General features: G+C 35.3%; 1 protein-coding gene across 13 annotated transcripts in view; it reads right to left on the bottom strand.

Moving 5' to 3' along the window:
• Positions 1-23,404, bottom strand: part of Tcf12 (transcription factor 12) — a 348,998-nt gene that overhangs the window by 6,313 nt on the left and 319,281 nt on the right. For 4 of the 13 annotated variants that reach the window (XM_071608299.1, XM_071608300.1, XM_071608301.1 and 1 more), the window contains 7 exons: positions 22,939-23,012; positions 21,868-21,939; positions 20,888-21,094; positions 12,231-12,345; positions 11,145-11,325; positions 7,368-7,600; positions 877-1,030 (listed from right to left, as the gene is read on the bottom strand). In XM_071608299.1, the coding sequence (XP_071464400.1) occupies positions 888-1,030; positions 7,368-7,600; positions 11,145-11,325; positions 12,231-12,345; positions 20,888-21,094; positions 21,868-21,939; positions 22,939-23,012 (1,025 nt within the window). In that variant the 3' untranslated portion in view covers positions 877-887. The remainder of the gene's footprint in view (positions 1-876; positions 1,031-7,367; positions 7,601-11,144; positions 11,326-12,230; positions 12,346-20,887; positions 21,095-21,867; positions 21,940-22,938; positions 23,013-23,404) is intronic. The other 9 variants (XM_027924781.3, XM_071608307.1, XM_071608304.1 and 6 more) reach the window with 6 other exon arrangements.

Here is a 23,404-nt window from a genome sequence, read left to right as displayed (position 1 = left end):
GATGGAGCTCAGTAGTAGAGCATTTGCCTAGTATGTGTGAGACCTGAGTTTGATACCCAGAATCCCGGGTGGGGTGGGCAGAAAGAATAAGTCTTTCAACAAATAAAACTCCACCAGAGAGAAGAGTATTCTGGTTATATCATGTAACATCTTCACATTCATTGACAGATTCTAGAGGTATTAAATGATGTGCTTACAAGGGGGAGGAAGGTGTGTATTACTAACTTGTATTACTGAGCCAAATGGAAGTAAGCAGTAACTCTTTCAAGTGTAGAAAATTCATGACAAAGAAGACATGGATGATTAGCATAAAACTACTTGCTGATAAAGTCAAGCATTTCTGAATAGAAGAATAAGGAGTATGAGTGGGAACAACAATACCTTCTGATGAATGAGTCACTGCATTATTATAACTAGGATCACAACAATATTCATGAGAGGAATGAGTACACGAGATGACTCGGAACAGAATATCCAACATTTCTTTCTTTCTTTAAAAAATTTTTTTTCTTTTTTTAGTTGTAGATGGACACAATATCTTTATTTTATTTATTTATTTTTATGTGGTGCTGAGGATTGAACCCAATGCTTTACACCTGCTAGGCAAGCACTCTACCACTGACTCACAACTCCAGCCCCCAACATTTCTTAATAAATTATAGGACACTGTCAAACTTAGAAGACAATAATATAAAATGCCACTGGCTCTCTAATTAGATAAGAGAAAGGCAAACTGCTGTACTCTATACTCTAAATTACATATGACCTTTGCAAAGGCCAATGCCCAACAGAGAACTTTGTTCAAAGATTTTTAACCCAATCTAACATGCATCTTAAGTGATTTCCTTGTATTTTTTTTCTCAAAGCTGTACTCACCTGGCTGATGTTTACATATGACCCATAGGGTTGGTAGATTCACTAAGCCCAGGATGGGTTCCTGGCAGCGTGGTTGGTGGCTCTGCCGATACGGCAGAAACTTTTTCTTCTTCCCTTCTCTTAAGGCAGGCTGCTTTGGGGTTCAAGTTCCTCTCTAAAACAAGAGGAAAGAACTGTTATCATTATGGCCATCCCATACTGAATGCCATTACACAGAGATAGCCACAATGTGCTCCCACCGAAGTTCAGCATTAAATGAATCACCAGATTCAAATTCTTAGTGACCATTTGTGTTTTCTTCATTTTCTGCTTTTGATTTAGTCTTTTAGGGTTTGATTTGATCTAAATCATCATGCTACTCTTCACTTTTTGGCAAATGTTGTTATTAGTCGACCAAGTCTCCTCAGAGTCCTCATTAGACATGGCACAATGAATTGATATGAAAGCTGAAATCAACTATGTACTCGGAGAGAGACATCTGTGCCTTATCTAGACCTTCACCAGTATAGAAAATAATAAAATAAGAGATAGATATTCCTCTGTAGGAAATGTACTAACTTAAAAGAGAAAGAGATATCATGCACACCCTATTTTTCTGCTTTTATATGTAGAGATGACTGAGTAGTTCTTTCTATTGCTAGCTGTCATTCATAGATGGTAAAATCCTTACCACCTAAGATAGCAAAGAAGCCTGGATGGAACCCCTGATGTGGGCATTTTCTTCTTCTTTTCCCCCCTCATTCTCTTTTTCCCTTCTTTCCTTTTTATTTTGAGACAGGGTCTTACTCAGTTGCTTAGGGTCTTGCTAAGTTGCTAGGCTGGTTTTTAACTTTCAATCCATCTGCCTCAGCCTCCCAAGCTGCTGGGATTATAGGCATGTGCTACTGTGCCTAGAAATGTATGCATTTTCAAAAGAGGTTAAGAAATTGGGTTTTACCAAAAGAATAAAATTTTATTTTATTTTTTAAAAACTATTTATTATTTTTAGTTTTCGGTGGTCACAACATCTTTATTTTTTTTATTTGTATGTGGTGCTGAGGATTGAACCCAGCGCCCCGCACATGCCAGGCGAGCGCTTTATTGCTTGAGCCGCATCCCCAGTCCCAGAATAAAAATTTAAAGAACATGATATCTAGCCCATAACTACTACAGATATAGTCTTTCTTTTGTTACACATATTTGTATAAACTGATTAAAAATGCCCTAAAATAATATAAGGAGCTTATATATTTATTTATTTACAGTGGTACTTGGAATGGAACCCAGAGGTGTTCTACCACTAAGCTACCTTCCCAGCTCTTTTTATTTTGAGACAGGCTCTTGCTAAGTTGCTGAGTCTAGCCTCGAACTTGGAATCCTCTTGCCTCAGCCTCCCAGTTGTTAGGATTACAGGTGTGTGTTACTGTGCCCAGTTCTTTCTGTTTACTTTTTCTGTGGAGGTGGGCATCAAACCCAAGGCTTTGTGTATGGTAAGATGTGCTCTATCACAGAGTTACACTCCCGCCCAAGAGTTTTTCTGACAAGTAACTGCACCTCTGATCAATAAGAAGAGTTTGTCTTTGTTATGTGTCATGGCCCTGTGGAGGTGACCGTCTCATATCATGACCGGAGAGACCGAGAGAAGTTAAATTTACAGGTAAAATCTAAGGAGGAAAAAGTGAGATTTAAAATTTTTTTCATGTGAGATAGGCTCACATTTCCCCTATAATGGAATATGCTCTTAGCTAACTTCGACTCTGTGTCATACCAGAATCTAGGATGCATGATTAAAACAGCTGGAAAGGATGAAAAATTCAACAAGTTGGGCAAGATCTTATAGTTTCCATAGTAAGACAAAGGACACTTCAGAGTTGTAAAAGTAGGAATATTATAGCAGACTCTAGGAAATATAAAGTATATGTAGCTTTAAGACAAGGTGAAGGCTAGGGTCACACTTTTATACCTCTTGGTGTGTGTGAGCAACCCATGGAAGTACGTTTGTGTAGCCAGAAAGATCTGATAGAGATGTTAAAGCAGAAGTCCAACATTACCTTCAGGGCATGTTCGCTTGTGTTCCCACATTTCCATTAAAGGAATTCTATCTCTTGATGTTGGGTATAAAGCTGAAGATGTGGCAGTATTACAATGCCATCTTCTCAACGTGTTTACAGTGGCATTTTTGGTTCACTCAGTAGTCACTTTCCTTTTTTTTTTTTTTTGTACTGGGGATTAAATCCAGGGCTTCAAGCTTACTAGGCAGGTACTTCACTACTGAACTACATGTTCAACTCTTTTTATTTTTTAATTTGAGATAGGGTCTAAGTTACATGGCTAATCTCAAACTTGTGATTCTCCTGCCTCAGCCTCTCTAGTAGCTAGGATTACAAAAGTGTGCCACCATGCCCAGCTTACAGCCATTTTTTACATTATTATGACTAGTTAAATATTTATGTTATTGTGACTATATGAAGATACTTGCTAAATCAAGAATTTTAGTTTCCTTACTTATAAAACAGGTTTCCCAGTAGTTCACAGCTATCTTGCTTTTTTTTTTTAGTAATGCTAATCCTATCACCTACTTCTCATATTATTTTTGTTTTTTTTAGATATATATGACAGTAGAGTGTATTGATATATTGTACATACTTGGAGTATAACTTATTCTAATTAGGATCCTATTCTTGTGGTTGTACATGATGTGGAGTTACCTATCCCCTAGTTAATACTCCAACAGATCTAACAGACACCTATCAATATATCTTCCTACAATCTCAAACACATCATGTCATCTATTAATCCTATTTTCTCTCCCTGAAAATCTTTTCTCTTCAGATAAGCATCTTCTGTCTTCAATGAATGAAATGTTTTCTAGGCTCTCTCTCATATATATATATAGTTGTAGATGGACACAATATATTCAATCTATTTATTTATTTATTTTTATGCGGCGCTGAGGATTGAACCCAGTGCCTCACACCTGAGAGGCAGGTGTTCTACCACTGTTCTACCCCAGCCCCTAGGTTTAGGAGCTCTTGTCATGGGATTTCTCTTAGCTTCTCTCCTGTGTTAAGTTCTGTTTTCTGGATCTCGTACTTTAGTTTTGTTGATTGTGTCTTATTTGGCCTAAGCCAACTTTCCAGAGGCTTTCTGAAAAAGTGTACATGGGAGGTAAAATTTTAAAGTCTTTATATATCTGAAGTATCTTTATTCTGTTTTATTTTGATTGTTTGGTTAGGTATGGAATTCTAGGGTGAAAATGATTTTCCTCAGAGTTTTGAAGCACTGTTCTACTATCTCCTAGAATTCAGGAGAACTAGTGTCCAGAACTCTGATGATATTTGACTCTTGTTCCTTTTTCTACAAACTATTTAAATTTTGTTTCTAGAAGTTTTCAGATATTCTTTCTAACCCTGATGTTCTGAAATCTCATAATGATGCTTTTAGGCCATTTGAAAAAATTATTATATTTCCCACAACATTAGATCCTAATCTTCAGAGGAGTATTCTTAGGATTTTTTGGTACTTGGAAATAAATAAGTTAGGTACCACTACTCCATATATTTTCCTTCCTACATGCTTCCCCTCCCCCACTCGTCTCATCTGCTATTGCCTACTTTCTCTTCTGTCCTTATAGTGGAATATTATCAGTGCATATGCCAACTCTATCATCTTTGACTCTCTAATTCCAACTGAATCTCCTGGGGGGTATTGGAAATTTGTTTGAGAAAAGAAAATCCTCAGGTGATTCTGGGACCAGCCAGATTTGGTAACCAATGTCCTAGGCTCATTTATCTTCAGACTCAACTAGAAACTGGAATTTTAAAACCTAATAGTTCTCTTATGTATAAATTATTGCCAGAAGAGATGTGAGCTGATTGAGTTCTGAAAGAACTTGAGAGGATGAAATGTTTGATTATTGACTAAATCTTGTGTAATGCTGAAAGTACAAATTTGAAGGTAATATGTGAAATCTGCTAAAGAATACAAATGACAAGGATAATGTTAAAACTGTGACTATGATAACAGAAAGGCTTAAACTGGCAATGGCAGAGACCAGATGGGGTTTGCTATGTGAGGCACCAAGGCACAAAATGTGCTCTGGGAAAACTCTGAAGCTTAGAAGAGAAGCCATTCTTTCTATTATTTTCTAGGATGATTGCTGGACCTAAGTCTGCTTGCCTCCTGCTTATCCACTCATCCAGCAGATTGGGGCTACTAGACAGAGAAAGTTTTGGAGCACCACCCTATACCAGAAGAAAAGTCAAGGAATCCTAAGGATACCCAAAGCATGTCATATAAACAAAATGTATGTCTTTAGAAACTGCTGGGCTCAGGAACTGCCTGTATGAAGAGGCTCTCAAATGTGAGCAGGTTACCAAAATAACTCAAAACTGCTAGAGATAAGCCCAGGAAAAAAACTGTGACTATACCAAACTCTAGGTATTGTGGGCTTCGTCAAGGTTCTAGACCCTGTTTGACAGACAGCTTTGAGTGTCTTTCAAGAAAAAGTCTTTTATGTATCTTAGGGATATAAGATAAAGGCTGTGGGCTTCAGGCCCAGAGTCACAAAGAATGAAAAAGTATTTTCTGAGTATTAAAGTAATCCCTGAAAAAGTTATGGTTTGGCATATCTGAAATTTGTTCAAACTCTAATCAGTGAAAGACTCCTTAGAGCTTTCAGAACCCACAGGAAGCTAGTACCCATAACTGTAACCAGAAAGACAGCAGGCAGCTGAACAAGCCTAGATGTTAAAACCCTCTCTCAGACTCCGTTTTTCTGTTCTAGGTACCTACATGGGACCACTGCAGAATTAAATGTTACAAATGATCAAGATCGATATGGGCATGGTAGAGTTTGTAACATTTTTCCCAAACAGAAGTATTTTTCATTTTGATGGTGTGGATCTGAGAGTGGGTCTTTCTACTCTTAAAAAAAAAAAAAAAGTTAAAAAAACCCACTTAGGACTCTGTATTCTAGCTCGAATGTACTGTGGGAAGGAAACGGTATTGTACTAAAATGAATTCTGGAACTCTTGTTGACCAGACAGTAAGACTTTCACATCCCAGATGGAGACAATAACTTTAACAATAAATGGCTCCAAATATTTTCAGGGTAAAAAATATTTCAGGCTAAAGAGAGGGGGATGAGTGCACTTGGACTACTAAGCACAGTGCCTTGCTGCCTTCAGAGTAGGACAAAAGTGTTAAAGACAATTCAAGAAAACAATATTTTGGTGAAGTGACAGGACATATCAACAGGCTCAAGGATACATTGCTTCTGCTACAGATAAATGGCCTCTTTATGAATATTTCAAAGGAGCATATAACCCCTTAAAGATTAGGTTTCATACATCCTCCACAGATACTTCAAGGGTTTTGCAACAAGATGAGTTAAGTATTTGGTTTTAGTAGTATGCTGATCATCCACGAGATAATCCATACATAACCCTTATGCACTAAAAATATTGGAGGGAAATAGATGAAGTAACTGCTACTATCTCTTTGTAAAAGTTCTCTCTTTTTTTTCTATAATCAATGATGAAAGCTGATGGTTGTAGTTTTCAAACATCTGCCCATCTCTATTCTTTTTTTTCCTTCTTCAAATAAAATATAACATAAATATTCATTGAAAGAGTTAACTTCCAATGAAGAAAGACTACTGGTGGGGCCTGGAAAGCAGGGCCACATTTATGAATTCCTTGCAAAAAGGCTTGGAATAAAACATTCATAAACCTGATAAGAACATATACAGGTATCCAAAAATACAAACATGATGGTAGAAACTTTCAAGGGCAGGAAGCTTCTATCATTTGATAGCTCAGTGTCTAGGATACATCTGGTTGGTGCAGAAGAAGTATGATTTAAATGCATGTTAAATAATGAAGTTCCAAAGCTTCTAGTTTTCATCAAAGTTCATGAAAAATTAAACAGAATGGTTGCTTAAGACAGCAGGGTTTGAGCCATAATAATCCACACACTTTTGCCCTTAGACACAGGCATGTTGGTATGTGCTACTCCAGGAAGTCTATGGTATTCCTAATCAGGGATCAAGAGGAAGCCCTGAGACCTTACTGACACAGGTGCAAAGGACATCCATATCTAGCAAAGTCATCAGGAGCCATGATTAGGCAGCCAACTAACCAGCAGGTCCTAGTAGAGGCTTCAGAGTAAAGTGTGCAAGTTTAGAGTACAGAGAACAAGGGAAGTTAGGGAGGATTAGGGAGGAGGACAGATCTAGACAAGTAAATAAAGCACTGTAAGTGAAGAGTCCATGAGAACAAAGTGGCACAAAGCACTAATGCTGAGCAGCAGGCAGAGGCTATCTGTTTTCTGCTTTGTTTCACAGGCTTACTCTCTACTGGTTTGTGGAATCACATTTACTGACCAATACAGTGAGACAGAAGTACTGGGAGGACTTACAAATAACTTGCCTGAGCAATACAACTACTGGAAACAGAAAGGTCTGCCCACCTGTCAGTAGAACACCTTTTATCTCTTCTGTACCCACTTACCTCTGACTTGCTGTTCTAGACTAAGGATGACTGCCACGGCCTGATGAAGAATAAGGAGTTTTGTTTGGGGTTTTTCACTCTTCAAATGAAGCTGACACATTCGGCCAAGCTCTTTGAATGCCTCATTAATATCCCGCACACGCAAACGTTCCCTGGCATTGTTAGCCATCCGCCTTTCCTTCTCCCTTTCTATTTTCTGTTCTGGGTTCAAATCCTCATCTTCATTAGTACTGCTGAAATAAAGCAATAACAGTGTCTATTAGCTTTCTTTCAAGTAAAATATGCTGATTGTTCAAGATTATAAAGACAGAAATGAAATTTACTAAAACAGGAGTTAACAGCTGTACTTAACATGACTGTATACTTCTTTCTAGTCATTCCATTCTTCAGTGCAGATACGAGATTATATAGTCAAAACTCTACCACATATTTTTATTTTTTAACACTGGGGATTGAACCCAGGGGCACTCTACCACTGAGCTACATCCCTGGTAAGACCAGGTGTAACTAAGTTGCTAAGGCTGGCCTTGAATTTAGAATCCCGCCTCAGCTACCTAAGTAGCTGGGATTACAGGTATGCACTACCCTGCCCAGCTCCATGTACATTAAAAAAAAAAAAGTTGTATTTTTTTTTTTTAACCTTTACTTTACTTATTTTTATGTGGTGCCAAGGATTGAACCCAGTGCCTCCCACATACTAGGCAAGTGCTCTACCATTGAGCTACAATCGTGGCCCCTCAGATACATTTTTTTAAAAAATATTTATTTATCAGTTTTCGGTGGACACAACATCTTTTTATTTTATTTTTATGTGGTGCTGAGGATCAAACCCAGCGCCCCCGCGCATGCCAGGCGAGCGCTTTACCGCTTGAGCCACATCCCCAGCCCCCAGATACATTTTTTTATTGTTCATTTTAGCATAAAAATATCTCCATGCTAAAGCCAGGCATGGTGGTGAATACCTGATTTATGGTATGTGAATTATACCTTAAAATTACTGGCCCAAAAGAAAAATGAGCAAAAAAACCATGTTATAGCCAGGCATGATGGAACAAACCTGCAAACCCAGCTACTTGGGAAGGTCAGAAAAGACTGCAAGTTCAAAGCTGGGCTGAGAAATTTAAGGAGACCCCGTCTCAAGACAAAACATTTTTTTTAAAAAAATCTTTTTGTAGTTGTAGTTGGACAGATGCCTTTATTTATTTGCATAATGGTGTTAAGGATCAAACCCAGTGCTTTGCATATGCTAGGCAAGCACTCTGCAACTGAGTTTACAGCCCCAGCCCTCAAGATAAAACATTTTTAAAAAGGGCTAGGAATGTAGCTAAAGTGGTGGAACTACTACCTGGCGTCAGGCCCTGGGTAATCCCCAGTACCATAAAACACTATGAAACCAACCAATCAAACAAAAACCTCCCAAAACCCATGCTACAGAAAACACTCAGGACAGGACTACGGACCTAGCTTCATGGGAGAGCATTTGCCTAGCATGTCTGAGGCCCCAGGTTAGATCCCTGCTACAACAAAACAAAAACAAAGACAAAAGAAAAAGTAAATTTAAAAAACTGAAATTATAATGCCTTCTTTTGATAACAGAGTCACTAGCTCTTTAACTTCAAAAGGTCCTTTAAAGATCATCTAGCCCAAAGGTGTCCAAATGTGGCCACTCATCAGAATGTCTAGGAAAACTTAATACAACTTCTTGCTGGGCACAGTGACACGTCTGTAATGCTAGCAACTCAGGAGGCTAAGGCAGGAGGATGGCAAATTTGAGGTCAGCCTCAGCAATTTAGTGAGGTTCTGTCTCAAACTAAAAAATAAAAAAAGGACTGGACTGTAAATATAAAACAGAGGGAAATCAGTGACTTCCATATAACATAAAGCTTATTAGTAATGATGAGAAACCATATCATTACTCTGTGGAAGGAAACCTACATTGCATACTTAAAATTATCATAACTTAAACTATAGTAGCTTTATAAATGGAGTACTTACTGCATGCTACAAAGTATGCAAAAGGTTTTACATGCAACACTTTTAGGTTGTTCCTTAGAGAATAAGAAATACAACAGAAAGTCTCTTCTTAGAGCAGGAGGAACTGGTCTCAAAGAACTTTGATAACTGTCCAAGGTCATTTGTCCAATATGTGATAGCACCATAATTCAAACCCAGGTTAGCCTCATTTGTCCAAAGGTCATGCTGGTCACTAATTAATTAGTATTAACAATTGTTAACTTGTTACACTACCTTCTGATTTCTGATGGGTCTCTAATATGGGTCTATAAACTATGGCCATGAGTTGGTTGGCTGTTTTGGGAACTAAAATTTTATTGAAATAGCCATGATCACTGGCTTATACATTATCTCTGGCTACCTTCATGCTATAAAAGCATAACTGAGTACCTGTGACAGGGACTATATGGCCCATAAAACCTATAATATTTACTCTCTGACCCTTTACAGATGGTTTCCTGACTCTTGATGTAGCAGATGAAGAGATATATGAAGAGGAAGGACACAAAATTATTTCCCTTAATGTTCTTTCTGAATAATTTAACTATGAAAGAGTTAAGATGCCTCAAAGGAGTGGTCTCTAGATTGCTGGATCTAATTCTTCCTTCCTCATTTGTAGATATCAGTTAAGTAAAATGTATATTAAAATGATAGCAATAGGAGGCTAGGGTTGTAGTTCAGTGATAGAGTGCTTGCCTAGCATGTGTGAGGCACTGGGTTTGATTTTCAGCACCATATATAAGTAAATTAATAAATAAAGTAAAGGTCCATTGGCAATTTTAAAAATGTTTTTTAAAAATGATAGCAAAAGGACCTTAAAAATTACTTTTTTCAAGAGAAAAGTTTCAGTTTTAAAAATAGTAAGAATGTCAAAAGGCAAAAAGGCAGCTTGTAACACACACACAAAACCAATGTTATAAATAAAAATATCTGCATGTGAAGTACACATATTATTGGTAAATGGATATATACTAACAAACAGAATGTATTGCAAATATACTAAATTATCTAATTTTAATGTAGAATTGCAAGAAAAATCTGAAGAAAGACTTTGGAAATCATTTGAAACTAATACGTCTCTATAGCCCTACTTAAGAGTAAGGTCAAGTCCAATTTCTAGACAAGTTTCCCCAACAACAGTCTGTATTGAAGCATTTTCTTTTCATAGTTTTATGAAATTTTTGTTTAAATCAGGACTCAGCCAACCTTTTCTGTAAAGGACCAGATGGTAAATATTTTCAGTTTTGTAAACCATGTGGTCTCTATGATAACTACTAAAATCTGTCAATGTAAAGCAAAAACAGATATAGACAACATGAAAACAAATGGTTATGGTTGTTTTCCAATAAAACTTTTTTTATGAAGTAAGCAATGAGTTGCATTGACCCATAAGCCATAGTTCACTGACACCTGCTTTAAACTATACAGGAGTATTATCATACACTTAGCTCTTAAATTAATATATTGAACATTTATTGCCTGAATATATCTAAATGTCTGTATCATACAATTTTCCCCCTATATTGTTTTATAGACCAAAAGCAAACTGAGGCAAGAAATGTGATTCTTTTTTTCAATGCAGACCCTAAAATGGTGTGGTAGAATAGAGAACAAAATTTTGGAGTTAAGCCTTCATATTTCTCCCTTTTATGGATGATGGAATAAACATACATAAAAATTCCAACACAGTATCTAGAACATAGCTAGCAGTAAATACACGAAACCCTTCAACTTCATTTATAGCAAACGAGTGAAATTTAATACCTGGATACTAACAAATACCTTGTTCTGCCTCTAGATGAGACCTTGATATCTTTTTGGGAGGATTCATCATCTGATTTCATGTCATCTGATGAAGGAGGTTCATGAAGGTTTTCATCCTTTTCTTTGTTTTCAGTCTTGATTTCTGTTGGAACAACAGTTCCAGACTGACTTTGCAACCCACCTAACAAAGAGATGAAGGAAACAGAAAATAAAAGATGAGACTCACTTTCATATACTATTTAACAAGTGAAGGTATGAGAAACTAGAAATTAACTTCTTTCTTTTCTTTCTTTTTTTTCAGTACTTAGGATTGAATCTAGTGGCATTCTACCACTAAGCTATATCCCTGCCCTATTTATCTATGTATCTATATATCTATTTATATATAGACAGGGCCTCAAAGTTCCCTACGCTCGCCTTGAACTTGAAATTCTCTTGTCTCAGCCTCCCCAGTCACTAGGATTAGGCATATGCACCACTATGTTCAACCTGAGACTTTTAAGATGCTGCCAAGGTAAATAAAATAAGCTTAACATTTTCCCACATAAACACAATAAAATAGGCATCATGGCTAAATATAACTGGGAGAAATTGGTGGCTTTTAATGTTACCAATATATTTGTACTTGTTTATGGACTCTACTATAACATTGAGAATAGCTTCCCTTTTATCAAAATTATGTCTCTTCAATGAAATTTAAAAAGCCATAAACAACAGTTACCATTAGTCATGATTCTCAATATACTCAGAAATATCTTTCTTACTGCCTCTAGGTACCACACAAGCTCACTCATGAGAGGCAATAATTAAGGAAGGGACATGACTGAAGTAGGAGCAAGTTAAAAACAAACAAAAAAACCCAATAAATACTAAATGATGGTGTGCATATGGCTCTGTCCATTAATATATATCTTTTAGGAATCCTAAATATATAAATACCATCTATATTCATGTAGCAATATTACTCTCTGAAATTCTACCACCTGGGATGATTTTTGATTTAAAGATGTTAGATACACAGTGAGAAAGTGACAGTATTCCAGATGATATCTGTTTCTATTACTGCTGAAAACGGATTATAGTTACCTCTATAATTTTCTTGTGTTTTATGGTTCAAGTCTGTGCTTGAAGCAGCAACGGTACTAGACAGGACTGAATGATTGCCATTGAGACTGACAGAATCTTCCCGGTGAGTTCCAACCTAAAGTAACAACAAAACAAAAACAAAAACAAAAAAGAGGTCAAGAACTATCCAAATTCTTTGTTGTTGGTATTGAGACAGGGTCTTCCTCTGTTGCCCCAGCTGGCTCTGAACTCCTAGGCTCAAGTGATTCTCCTGCCTCAGCCACCATGGTAGCTGGAACGAAAGGTGTGTGCTACCATAACCCACTCTGTCCAAATTCTTTTACAGGTTTAATAGAGAAAACAGTATCATTCATCTGAATTTAGCAACTTTTTTTGGATGACTTTTCTGGGTTTTGATGAAAATTTTAAAATATAGTACTGCTTTTAAACCAAATCAAAATGTTACTCTAAAAAAAATTGTAACTTTCAAATTTTTAAATTCCACAGTATTGTTGTTAGAAGCCAAAAGAACTTTTAGAGAAAAAAAAACATTCTATAAACCATAAAGCACTAAAAGTCTATTATTGATTCTACATAAATCTGAAAATCTACTTCATACGCTACCTAAATATTTAAAAAATGTGTGACCTTGTAGTTAACAAAATACAGCTACATTCCAACTACTAATTGTATTTAACATTGGTGTGCCTCCCCCATATACAGTTATCTTATTTTTTTCTTTCTCTAACTATCTCCCCTCAAATTTTTTTAGGAGTGGCAAAAGCAGTATGAAACTGAAGGAATTTAAGGTTAACAAACTTCTGCCTTGCCAGGCAACAAAAATGGCAATATATGTTTACATTAAACTTTAATCAAAAACCTGAAAGGTAAAGCATTAAAATAGCTCAAGCATTTAGCTACTGCAATATTTTTAGAAAAACTTGTTATAGATGAAGCTTTTTATTAGAGCAGTAGCAGACGTGTCAACTAGAAGATTAAGCCTTTAATTAAATAGGTTTATTGCTTGGAGTTATACACGAGAACCACTGTTTTTCAATAAATCCTTCAATCCTAGTAAATTGTTAGGCTTTGAATCCCTCTTGAGTAATTAATAAAGCTTTTATCTTTTATGACTTTGTATGGATTTTACCCTAAGAAGTATAAATATCCCTACACAAGTTTATCCTTTGGTTTCCTGTGAGCTAAACAAAAGGAACCAAAGCAGTTTTAGGCAATACAGGCCATTTGGCAGTGGACCTGATTACAATATATCAGTTCTTCCACAATACTTTTAAGGAAATATCTATCTTTAACCCCTCTTCATATCTTTAATGCATTCTTTAAAACTCCATTTAGTGTATTCCATAGTACATTTAAAATTATTTGAGGATTTGCTAAGAATAATTTTTGTCACTGCTCTCTTGGATATTCAAGAATTGATTTTAACTTTTTTTCTGAATCACATAAATTTCATCTGCATTAAAATAATAAAATCTTAGAACTAGAAGAGACCAAAAAAAAAAAAAAAAAAAAGATGATAGTCCTCAAACCCCATTCCCATCCTTAAAAGTTTTGAAAAGTCTAAGGTTTCCCCTATAACCCCCAAAAGCTTGAGAAAAATCTAAAGAACTTAGCCTAATAGCCAGTGAAGAAGAAATTTATTCTCAAAATGTTTCATGAAACTCTTTCTCAAAGGTATCCTAACTTTACATAAGGGTGCTTTCTTGTAACTATGGACTACTGAGTGATATAAGAGGTAGGTAAGTTCAAAATTCCATTTTATGAAAATAGATATGGGATAAACAAAACATATAGCTACAAATTCTTTGGACTCTTAGAAGCCTAGGCCTATGCCTAAGATAAAATATCAGAACATTTTTGATCAGCTCAGGAAATCTTTGCAGGACAAAGCAAAAGCTGTGTTTATGTTTATGATGGGTTTAAAACTTCCCGTGATCTTTGGTAATACGTGCCAATTCTGTTCTTATCTAGGATTTTGAGCGGTCACAGGTAATTTAGAAGAAGATAATCTCTTAAAATATAAACTTTATCCTAAATAGAATAAGCTATACTTTATATGTATATTCTGCCAAAATACATACATTCTACTGTCATGTATAATATATATATACAAACGAATCTAATAGCTCTGTAAGACAATACCATTGAACAGTAATACTTGTGAATTTTCACTCTCTTAAGGTAAAACGTATCTGCTGAATTTTAACCTTTTAGTTCATTAGGATAAATATTTTTTTTTATTTTTGGGAACTAAAATAATAATAAAAAAATTCTATCACCTTCTTGATGAAGTGTTTGGCAGACATAGGATCATTATCTAAACAACAAATTTTAAGGATTCTACCTTTCTCTTTAAGGAATGTCAGACTGATCAATTTGTTTTAGAATATAAATGCCAGAAAATATTTTTGCCTCCATGGCCATGCCAATCTACATTACCAACTTCCAAAAGAGCAAATTTAATTGGTATACACAGTAAAAATATAAGCCTTTAAAAAATGGTCCAGGACTAGCAGAAAGCTTGATGTCTGGAGTTTTTCATGTTAATGAAGTTAGCAGGAACTTTTTCTTTGTAACTTGACTCCTTTTGCAAATGGCCCTCATATATTTTCTGGAGAATTTGACTTTCACAATTTTTATAGTTCCTTTTAACCCTTGCTCACCCTGCTCCCACATTCTCCCTTTAATCTGCTGTTCCACATTCAAATGGCCATCTACACGCACAACAGGTGTATAAACAGTTCTTTGTCTGAGCCTAGAGCCTGTGGGGCCAGCCAGATAGAACCCTGTTTAATTGTTCACCTCGTTAGCATACAGCTGACAGGCTGCCACAACTGGGGGTGTAGCAGTGAAGGCAAACCCCTGGGCCTGCTATGTGCTAAATTTCAATTATTATGAAGAGCCCTGTTTCAGAATAAAAGGCCTGTCCCATTAAATGACATCATCCTGCATACAGATTCTTCATAATCTGTGTATGGCCTGACTTTTGTGGGAGCACCCAACAAGGGGCTTGTTTTCATCTAATCCGGCCAATGGCTTTAGCACTCAGAATGGAAAAATGTTAAGTCTAATTAATCAAAGAATAAGAGGTCTTGTGAATTAAGGGACAGACTGAAAATATTGAGTATAAATTCCTCTCTGATTTTGGATTCTAGTCTAATAATTTGTACTTCTTGATGAATATAAATGATTTAAATTAGTATTAGGCTACAGACCGATTAAAGGATCTTTATACTCTATTTACCCCAATGTATTTTATTTTATTTGAAGAGTTTTACACTAGAAACTTGGCAATATTCCATTTGTTTTATTAAAAAAATATTTCCATAAATGTATAACTTGCATGGATTTCAAATTTTAAGAACATTTTGAACGATTTAAAAAAGTTACCAAACCCCTTAAAAAAGCACTAAAATGTGAGCTGATGAAACCCATGGTATTAAAAGTAACTATTGCCCTGATGGAAGGTTAAGAAGATTTCAAATTTATTTTGAAGAGTGACCAAAATGCTGAGATAATTTTGAATAAAATATTACCTTATTTGCCTGACAACAAAACTTAGTAACTCTCACACACACACACACACACACACACACACACACAGACCGATAGGCGAGTGTGGATTAAATTTCCCTAGGAATTTTAACATTGAAACTAAAAGACTCCATGGATGAAATTTTATACTGTGTCTTCAGTAAGGAACATTTCAGATCTGTATCAAGTATACAGGATTTTAAGCTTAATCTGGTCTGAAGCTGAAATCACTGAGGAAAAACTAAGTACCTTTTGTTAAAGATGTGCTATGATGGAGCTATTTTGTTGGGCCTAGTTATCTAAATATTACAGCTATGAGCAAATAAATGTTGATGTACAACTTCATGCTTCTGAGACCTCTGTGTAATAATGCTCAAATGAAATCAATGATTCTATTAATTTTCAGTTTTTCATTTAACAATGTTTCCTCCTGTCAGCAATTTATTCCAAGTTTATTCTTACACTAAATACATGGGGGGCTGGGATGTGGCTCAAGTGGTAGTGTGCTCGCCCGGCATGCATGTGGCCCAGGTTCGATACTCAGCACCACATACAAATGAAGATGTTGTGTCCACAGAAAAACTAAAAAATAAATATTAAAAAATTAAAAAAATAAAATAAATGGGAGCAAAACTAAAGCCAAATGCTGACATTTCAATAGTCCTAAAAACTCTGATAATGTGTTTTAAAATTAAAATGATACATCAGTATCACATACTAATGAGAGTATTTGACAGAAAGTTGTAAGTTTTATATTTGCTTCAGGCAAATATGGAGAAATATATAAAAAATGGAAAGGAAACAGGAAATTAAGTAAATGAAAACATTTACTTCATTCAAAAATAAAAGCAAATATTCAAAAAATGCCAGGCTGTTTACTCTAATTTTATAAAAAGGAATAGAAATTACCCATTTCCTAGTTTCTTTTTCTGATATAATTATCTTTCAGGAAATGTAATTTTTTTTTTGTAATGAAAACATGTTAAAAGCCTTCTGTGATTAAAACCTCATTTAATTTTAAACTCTGAAGCTACTCAAATATATCCAGTTAAAAGAAACAATAGCCAACATTAAGTCTTTTGATATTGATTCCTATTACCATATATTTTTAGCAAGTGAAAAGTCTTTACAACCTTGATGTGAAATATTACTTTTTTTTGGGGGGAAAAAAACCCTAAACAATTATTTCACATATTAACAATAAGATGGATCATCTATGAATCAACACTAATGATAACCTAAGGGCATAATTCTGTTATAACTAAAAGCAAGAGGATGGAGATGTTGCTAGGTGGCAAAGCACTTGCCTAGCATGCATGAAACCTGGGTTCATCCCCATAGAGAAGGGGTTCTCACAAACCTATTTCCTTGACCAAGGATACTGTTTTGAACACACAGACTTTACACTGCAAGTAAACTTGATTACTGATTTGTTCACATTGCAGGAGGGGAACCAAGCTGTTGGTACCAATTTTTTTCCCCCCTTTTTTGAGACAGGTCTTGCTATCTTGCCCAGACTACCCTTGAACTCCTGGGCTCTAGCAGTCCTACAGTCTCAGCTTCTAGCTGGGACTACAGGTCTATGCCCCTTATGCTGGGATACAGAAGGACCACTTTTATTCTGCCATTAATTCCTTTCTTTCCATTCGTAGTACATCTCGGTCACCTTAAGTATTTCAACAAAACTCCCAAACTACCCATTAAAACAAAACAAGCAAAAAGTCATGGGCTCCAAGAAAAAGAAAAAGAAAAAAACAACAACACAATGAAACATGCTATTTGTACTAGTAAGTCAATTACTAGTCAAATTTATTTCTAAGTCAGGAATTGGCAAAGTATGGTCTGAGGTTAAGCCTTGTCCTGTTTGTATTTTTTTATATATATAAATAAAGTTATGTTGGAATATAGCTGCACCCACCCATTTTTTTTCATATTGTCTATGGCTGGTTTCATGTTACAATGTCAGAATTAAACTGAAAATATTTACTATCTGGCTTTTTACAGAAAAAAAATGTGTTAACCCTTTTCTAAATATCAAGAAAGAAACCAGCATCATATTTAAACTTTACAATTAGGATGCGGGTCTACAATGTCCATTACAACAAAATTCCATTATAACAAAAACATCTGAATGTTATATGGAGCTTCTGCAAATATTTATCAGAATATTCTACTCTCTTGAGAGAAATAAATGGAATGATGAAAAAAAACAAAATGTTTTTGAAAAGAAGTTGATCTCACAAATTCTACATGGTGACACAGAATTATTGATAAACTGATATTCTTTAGTTACTCTGTAACTGTATCTCCATTTTTAGGAGCCTAAAACAAACATTAACTTATGATAGTGCAGGAAAAAAGTATGTAAGTTTCTAAACAAGATTAAAAAAATGGTAATTTTATAATGTGAAATTATGTAATTTCTGATATGACCATTCAGGAAAATAATGGAGGTGATAAAGGGACAATAAAAGGAGGTGGTTAACCTTTGGAAATGGATGGAATAGTTACAAAAATGTGCCCCATGCCCAAATTACACATCTTGTAAGAATACAAGGGTTGATTTCCATGTAAGTAGGTGTTCAGTGTGTAAGCAACGGGCTTTTGGCAGTACTGATGGAAGCCCTCAGACAGGGGAGAGAGCCACCAGGATAAAACAGTCTCCCTTGGGCTGGGCATGTAGCTCAGTGGTAGAGTACTTAGAGTACTTGCTTACCATGAGCACTGCCAAAAAAACAAAAAACAAAAACAAAAAAACCCTCATTTAGAAGGATGGGAGATAAATACTGACTCACCTGACAGTGTCAGATTTTGTTAGCTAGTCACTTTTTTTATTTTGAGTGTAAACTTGGCAGAAATATATGATCTCCACTGCTGGGAAGTACTAGTGATTGTGTCTGGATAGGATGGAGACAGAAGATAATGTTTTGGCAAATTTTTAATAGGCCTGTGCTCTCTAAGAAGGATAGCAGCACTGAAGAGATCTTGATATACACTATGAGCAGTAGCATGGATTTAGTTACTCTGGTCTTGCTGTTGCTGCTTCCATTAAGTCAGACTTATCCTATAATTCAGAAAACTCTTCTTTCTAGAATACTTGGAGATTCTTCCTTTTTAGGAATATTCTGGTCACTCCTTTGGTTGCTGTTCTAAGTTAGGGAACAGGTAGCAGGCAGGCACATTCTTATTTATCTATTGGTACTGGTTATTGATCCCAGGGGCACTTAACCATCAAGCTACATCCTTACCCCTTTTTATGTTGAGACAGGGTCTTGCTAACTTACCTAGAACAGGTAGGCACATTCTTATAGGATAAAGTGGGAGTTACTGTCTTAGTTAAAAGCTTCAGGGCAATATCTAATGACATTATTCCCTTCATCAGTCCTTTTACAACGTATTATATATTTACATAGCTTTGGAGGTCTAGATTAAAAATATCTCTTTTCCTCTTAAGGTATATCCAAAGTTGGTAAAACAATCTCCTCAAGACAGAAGTTCCATTTCATATATATTCTGTACTTAGTTGGAAAGAAATACATCAAATATTGGGGCAGACAAGTTACTAATAACAGTAAAGAATTAAATGTGATTAAGAAGTAAGTAATAATACATGCTGGGCATGGTGGTGAATACCTACAATCCCAGTGACAAGGAAGGATTCCTTTCAAGGCCAGCGTTGGCAACTTAGCAAAGCCCTAAGCAACTTAATAAGACCATGTCACAAAACAAAAAAATTAAAAGGATGGGGATTTGGCTCAGTGGTAAAGTGCCCCTGAGTTAAATCCCTAGGACACCCACACAAAAAGAGGTAAGAAATTAAGAACTGTAAATGCTAAGACCAATTTGGACTTCAAGTATGCTAATTTCCAGTAACTCTACTAAATAAGATTAAATAGCATCTCAGCAAATTGCTAATAATTAATTTGATGTTCTACATTCATATTTGCAAAACACTCTCCTGTTAGTCTTACTGCACCATTTAAGTTATTTTACTACTACTACTACTAACATTACCCTCTCATAAGTTTAATTATTCATAAATGTTTTCACATTTATTAGCTTATCAGTAAAAACTAATTTAAAAGGAGCTTAAATTTTAAGATTTCCTAATATTAAAAAACAAAAAACAAAAACCTAGTTGCTAAGATATGCAAGCATCCAATGTCACCCACATTGTGGAAAACACTGTCCTCAGATACCAGGCAGCCTTGTTTGATGTTTACTTCGGAGGCTCCAAAATTAATATAAATGGCTTGTCTGACATGTGAATGTGGAAATCTGGAAGCAATCCCGTTTTATAGAACACAAGCCTTTAGCATTTAGGGCACCTAATTATTCTGATGATAGGTGCATTTTAGCCTTGATCACACGGCTTACAGCTAAAAATCTGTTTCATAGGAGACTTTTTCACAGCATGCAGTGAACCTTAAAACCCATGCTATAAACATCCAAACACGTGGTATCAGTTAAATATCAGGTTCAAAAAGAACTTCATTCCTTTAAAAGACAATCTGGATAGAAAATAATGTAACAGAGTTTTTGATGTGTATGGCTGCAGAGGTTTATTCCCTGCCCCCCAAAGAATTGCCATGTTTTTTCAAAGATGGATTGAGCTAGTTTATTCTCTTTGGGGATTAATCTAAAACTATTTCCTTTCTTTGTTACTTAAATAACAGCTGTTCCCTGTCTCATTTTTTTCTTCATCTGGGAGTAAAGTTTAAATTCAAACCTATATAAATTGGAATTTCATATGTTTTTGGCCATTGAAGTCAGATTCCAAATTATAATAGTAACAATTTTTCTAGATGAAAATCCTTGAATCCAGTCTTGCTTCACTGTTTTGATATTCAGACTTCCTACTCACTATTTCAACATACAATGGCCCAAATTATTACACGTCTGGAAAAAAGTCCAGATTTAAGCTAAAATGATCTCTAGGAAAAAGGTTTTTTTTTGTATGTGATCATAGCAGGATTACTCAGCCAATGACCCTGCCCAAAACAGTAAGGAAATTTCTTAAGAGCCTCTCTTTATCTTCAATCCTCTTCCTCAAAGATATTGTTAAAAACATTTAGGATAATAAGCTTCAGGGATAATTACAAATAAGGCAAGTACTATTTTACCATTGAAGTGGATCGATTGTTGGTAACAAGGCTTGATCCTCCATAGTTTGAATTGAGGCTTCCAATTGGTGCATTATGGGATGGTCCCAATAAACTGTGTATATCACTGTGACCAGCAGGCAAACTGGTGGAAGGTCCCACAGCATGGTTCCGCAGCACATGAATAGCATCATCCAGTCTGTCTAAACGATCCTCCATTCGAGACTGCTATAAGAATTAAAAAAAAAAAAAAAAAAAAAAAAAAAAGAAAACAAAAAACAAAAAAACCAACAATATGGAGCTTACTGCTGGTATCTGTTACATTTATTAAACTGCTGTATTTCCTACTTTGGGATATATGAAAGACAGCAAGTGAAATGCACTATCAAGTAGTTTCAAAACCAACTACCTGCACTATAAACAACAAAAGAAAGGCCGACTGCAGGCTATGCTAAATTTTTGAAGCTTCAGAAATAATCACTGTTTTATAGGATCAATTTACCAATCTATTACAAGGTGTACTTCTTTTAGCTTCTACAAAAGGGTATTACATCAATATATAATTTTAGTTGATAAAAAAGGATAAACTGCACCTTAATAATGATCTTTGAAAGATGTCAACTGGGAAAATCCATCAAATTTAGGCTATCATTTTGTTTTAGATGAATAAAGCATACCTATCTTAAATGGTGAACAGATCTAAGATATGCTCTTAACAAAACTGAAGAAATGACATTGTCTGTGGATACACACGTGTCCCATACACAAACATATTAGAATTTTAAAAATCAAAAGCACATGCCAGTAGAGCTCTTTTTAGAAGAATAACTCAACAATATAAGACAAAATCTATTTGTATATACTACTACAAAAGCTGAAATGGTCAATTGTTTGATTTTAAAAGACTTTGGAGTCTGTACAGCTTGATGATTTTAAATGAATAATGGGAAGTATAAGTAATTGAAACACAAAAAAAAGGCACCATCCAAAAGAAATAGTACCTCACAGACATCCTTTAAGAAGGACATTGCATCTTGCAAATGTTCGTGAAGTTGCTGCTCAACTCGATTTTTCTGGCAAAGTCAAGACAGAACAGGAGGCAAAGCACAGGTTAAGATTAACTCCAAAAGAGATGAGGAAATAGCTGATGTGCATGTTGGCATAACATGTTAGTAAAGTTAATATGGAGCCTGAGAGATCTACTTGTATTAAAGTATGAGAAGGCTGGAATTTAACAGGGAAGTTACAAGGTTAGCATCTAAACAGCACATGTTGCTTCTATTTGCTTGCAAAATATGTGAGAAGAAAACTTTCCCTCAATTTAAACTGTTCTGGTTAGTCACAGAAAAAGAACACTTCTATTTGCAAGCTGAAATTATTGAATGATAGCATGATTTAGCATTGATCAGATCATCCTTCTTTTGTTTTTATTATACTTTGTAATTCCGGGTTATAAACGTAAGCATACAAAAGCAACAGCGGTTAACATTCTACCACAAATTCTTCACCCTTAGTTAATTAGAAGGTTCCTATTTTTGTTTTTTTTTTTGATGAGTAAACAGTGTTTTGCTTGTATGATTTGCACAATACAATCTTTGTTACAAGAAAATATGAGAAATAATATTTCATGACAAAAATAATTGACATTCACTTAAAAAAATTAACATAAACATAATGTATACACAGCATTACACGATTTTGCATTGCTGGATTTCATTTTCTTACTTTTACTTCTCTTTTTTCAAAGTTTCCTCTGATGTGGAAACATAAAAGCATAGAAAAATGAAGCCCTAGATTTGTCAAAGAAATAAAAATTTTACAATACTATCTTAACACCAGCTGTCCTGACACCAGAAGCCTGATGTCCCAAAGAACAGATGGTAAAGGCACACCCAATGTGTCATATTGTTCAACTAAATCAGGCCATTTGTTAGCAAAGAATTCGTGTGTAATGCTATCCTACTGTTTCTTCATTGTTACACAAGATTTATTAAAACAAACAAAACCAAAAACCCTTCCAAACTATAGCTAAAATCCTGTAAGACCTGTAATGACTTGTAAGAGGCTCTTACCAGGGAGTGGAGTGAGTTTTCGTAGCTTGGGGATGAAGGAGCTTGCCCTCCAGGTCTGGGCCACTGACTGGTACCTGTTAAAATCCAAAAGCACCCAAAAGTGTGGGTTCACTCAGCTATCTCGATAATGTTTTAAAGGATAGAGTAAGGACACTCCATAAATGTAAGTAAATTCACATGAATTTTTTTTTTCAACTTTCAGTACAGTATTGGCTACTCATATGCCCCAATTAAAAAAAGAGAAATCTTTCATTATAATTACAACAATGTAAGGAGCTAGAAAAAATTATACTTTATATATTACTGTTTTTATTCCTAGTTCAGGATAGGGAAGAGAGATGTTTTCAAGATAAGTAGCATTTCCAAATTAAAGGGTATGCACATATTTATGATTTTTAATTAAAAAGGTCAAATTTGCTTTACAAAGTGAAATATTAACTGATAGTGCCTTTAGCAATGCATGGAT

Source organism: Marmota flaviventris, chromosome 2 (genome assembly GCF_047511675.1).
Source record: "Marmota flaviventris isolate mMarFla1 chromosome 2, mMarFla1.hap1, whole genome shotgun sequence".
NCBI classification, from domain to species: Eukaryota; Metazoa; Chordata; class Mammalia; order Rodentia; family Sciuridae; genus Marmota; species Marmota flaviventris.
The sequence above is the reverse complement of the archived record's forward strand: the minus strand, read 5'-3'. Positions and strand labels throughout refer to the sequence as shown.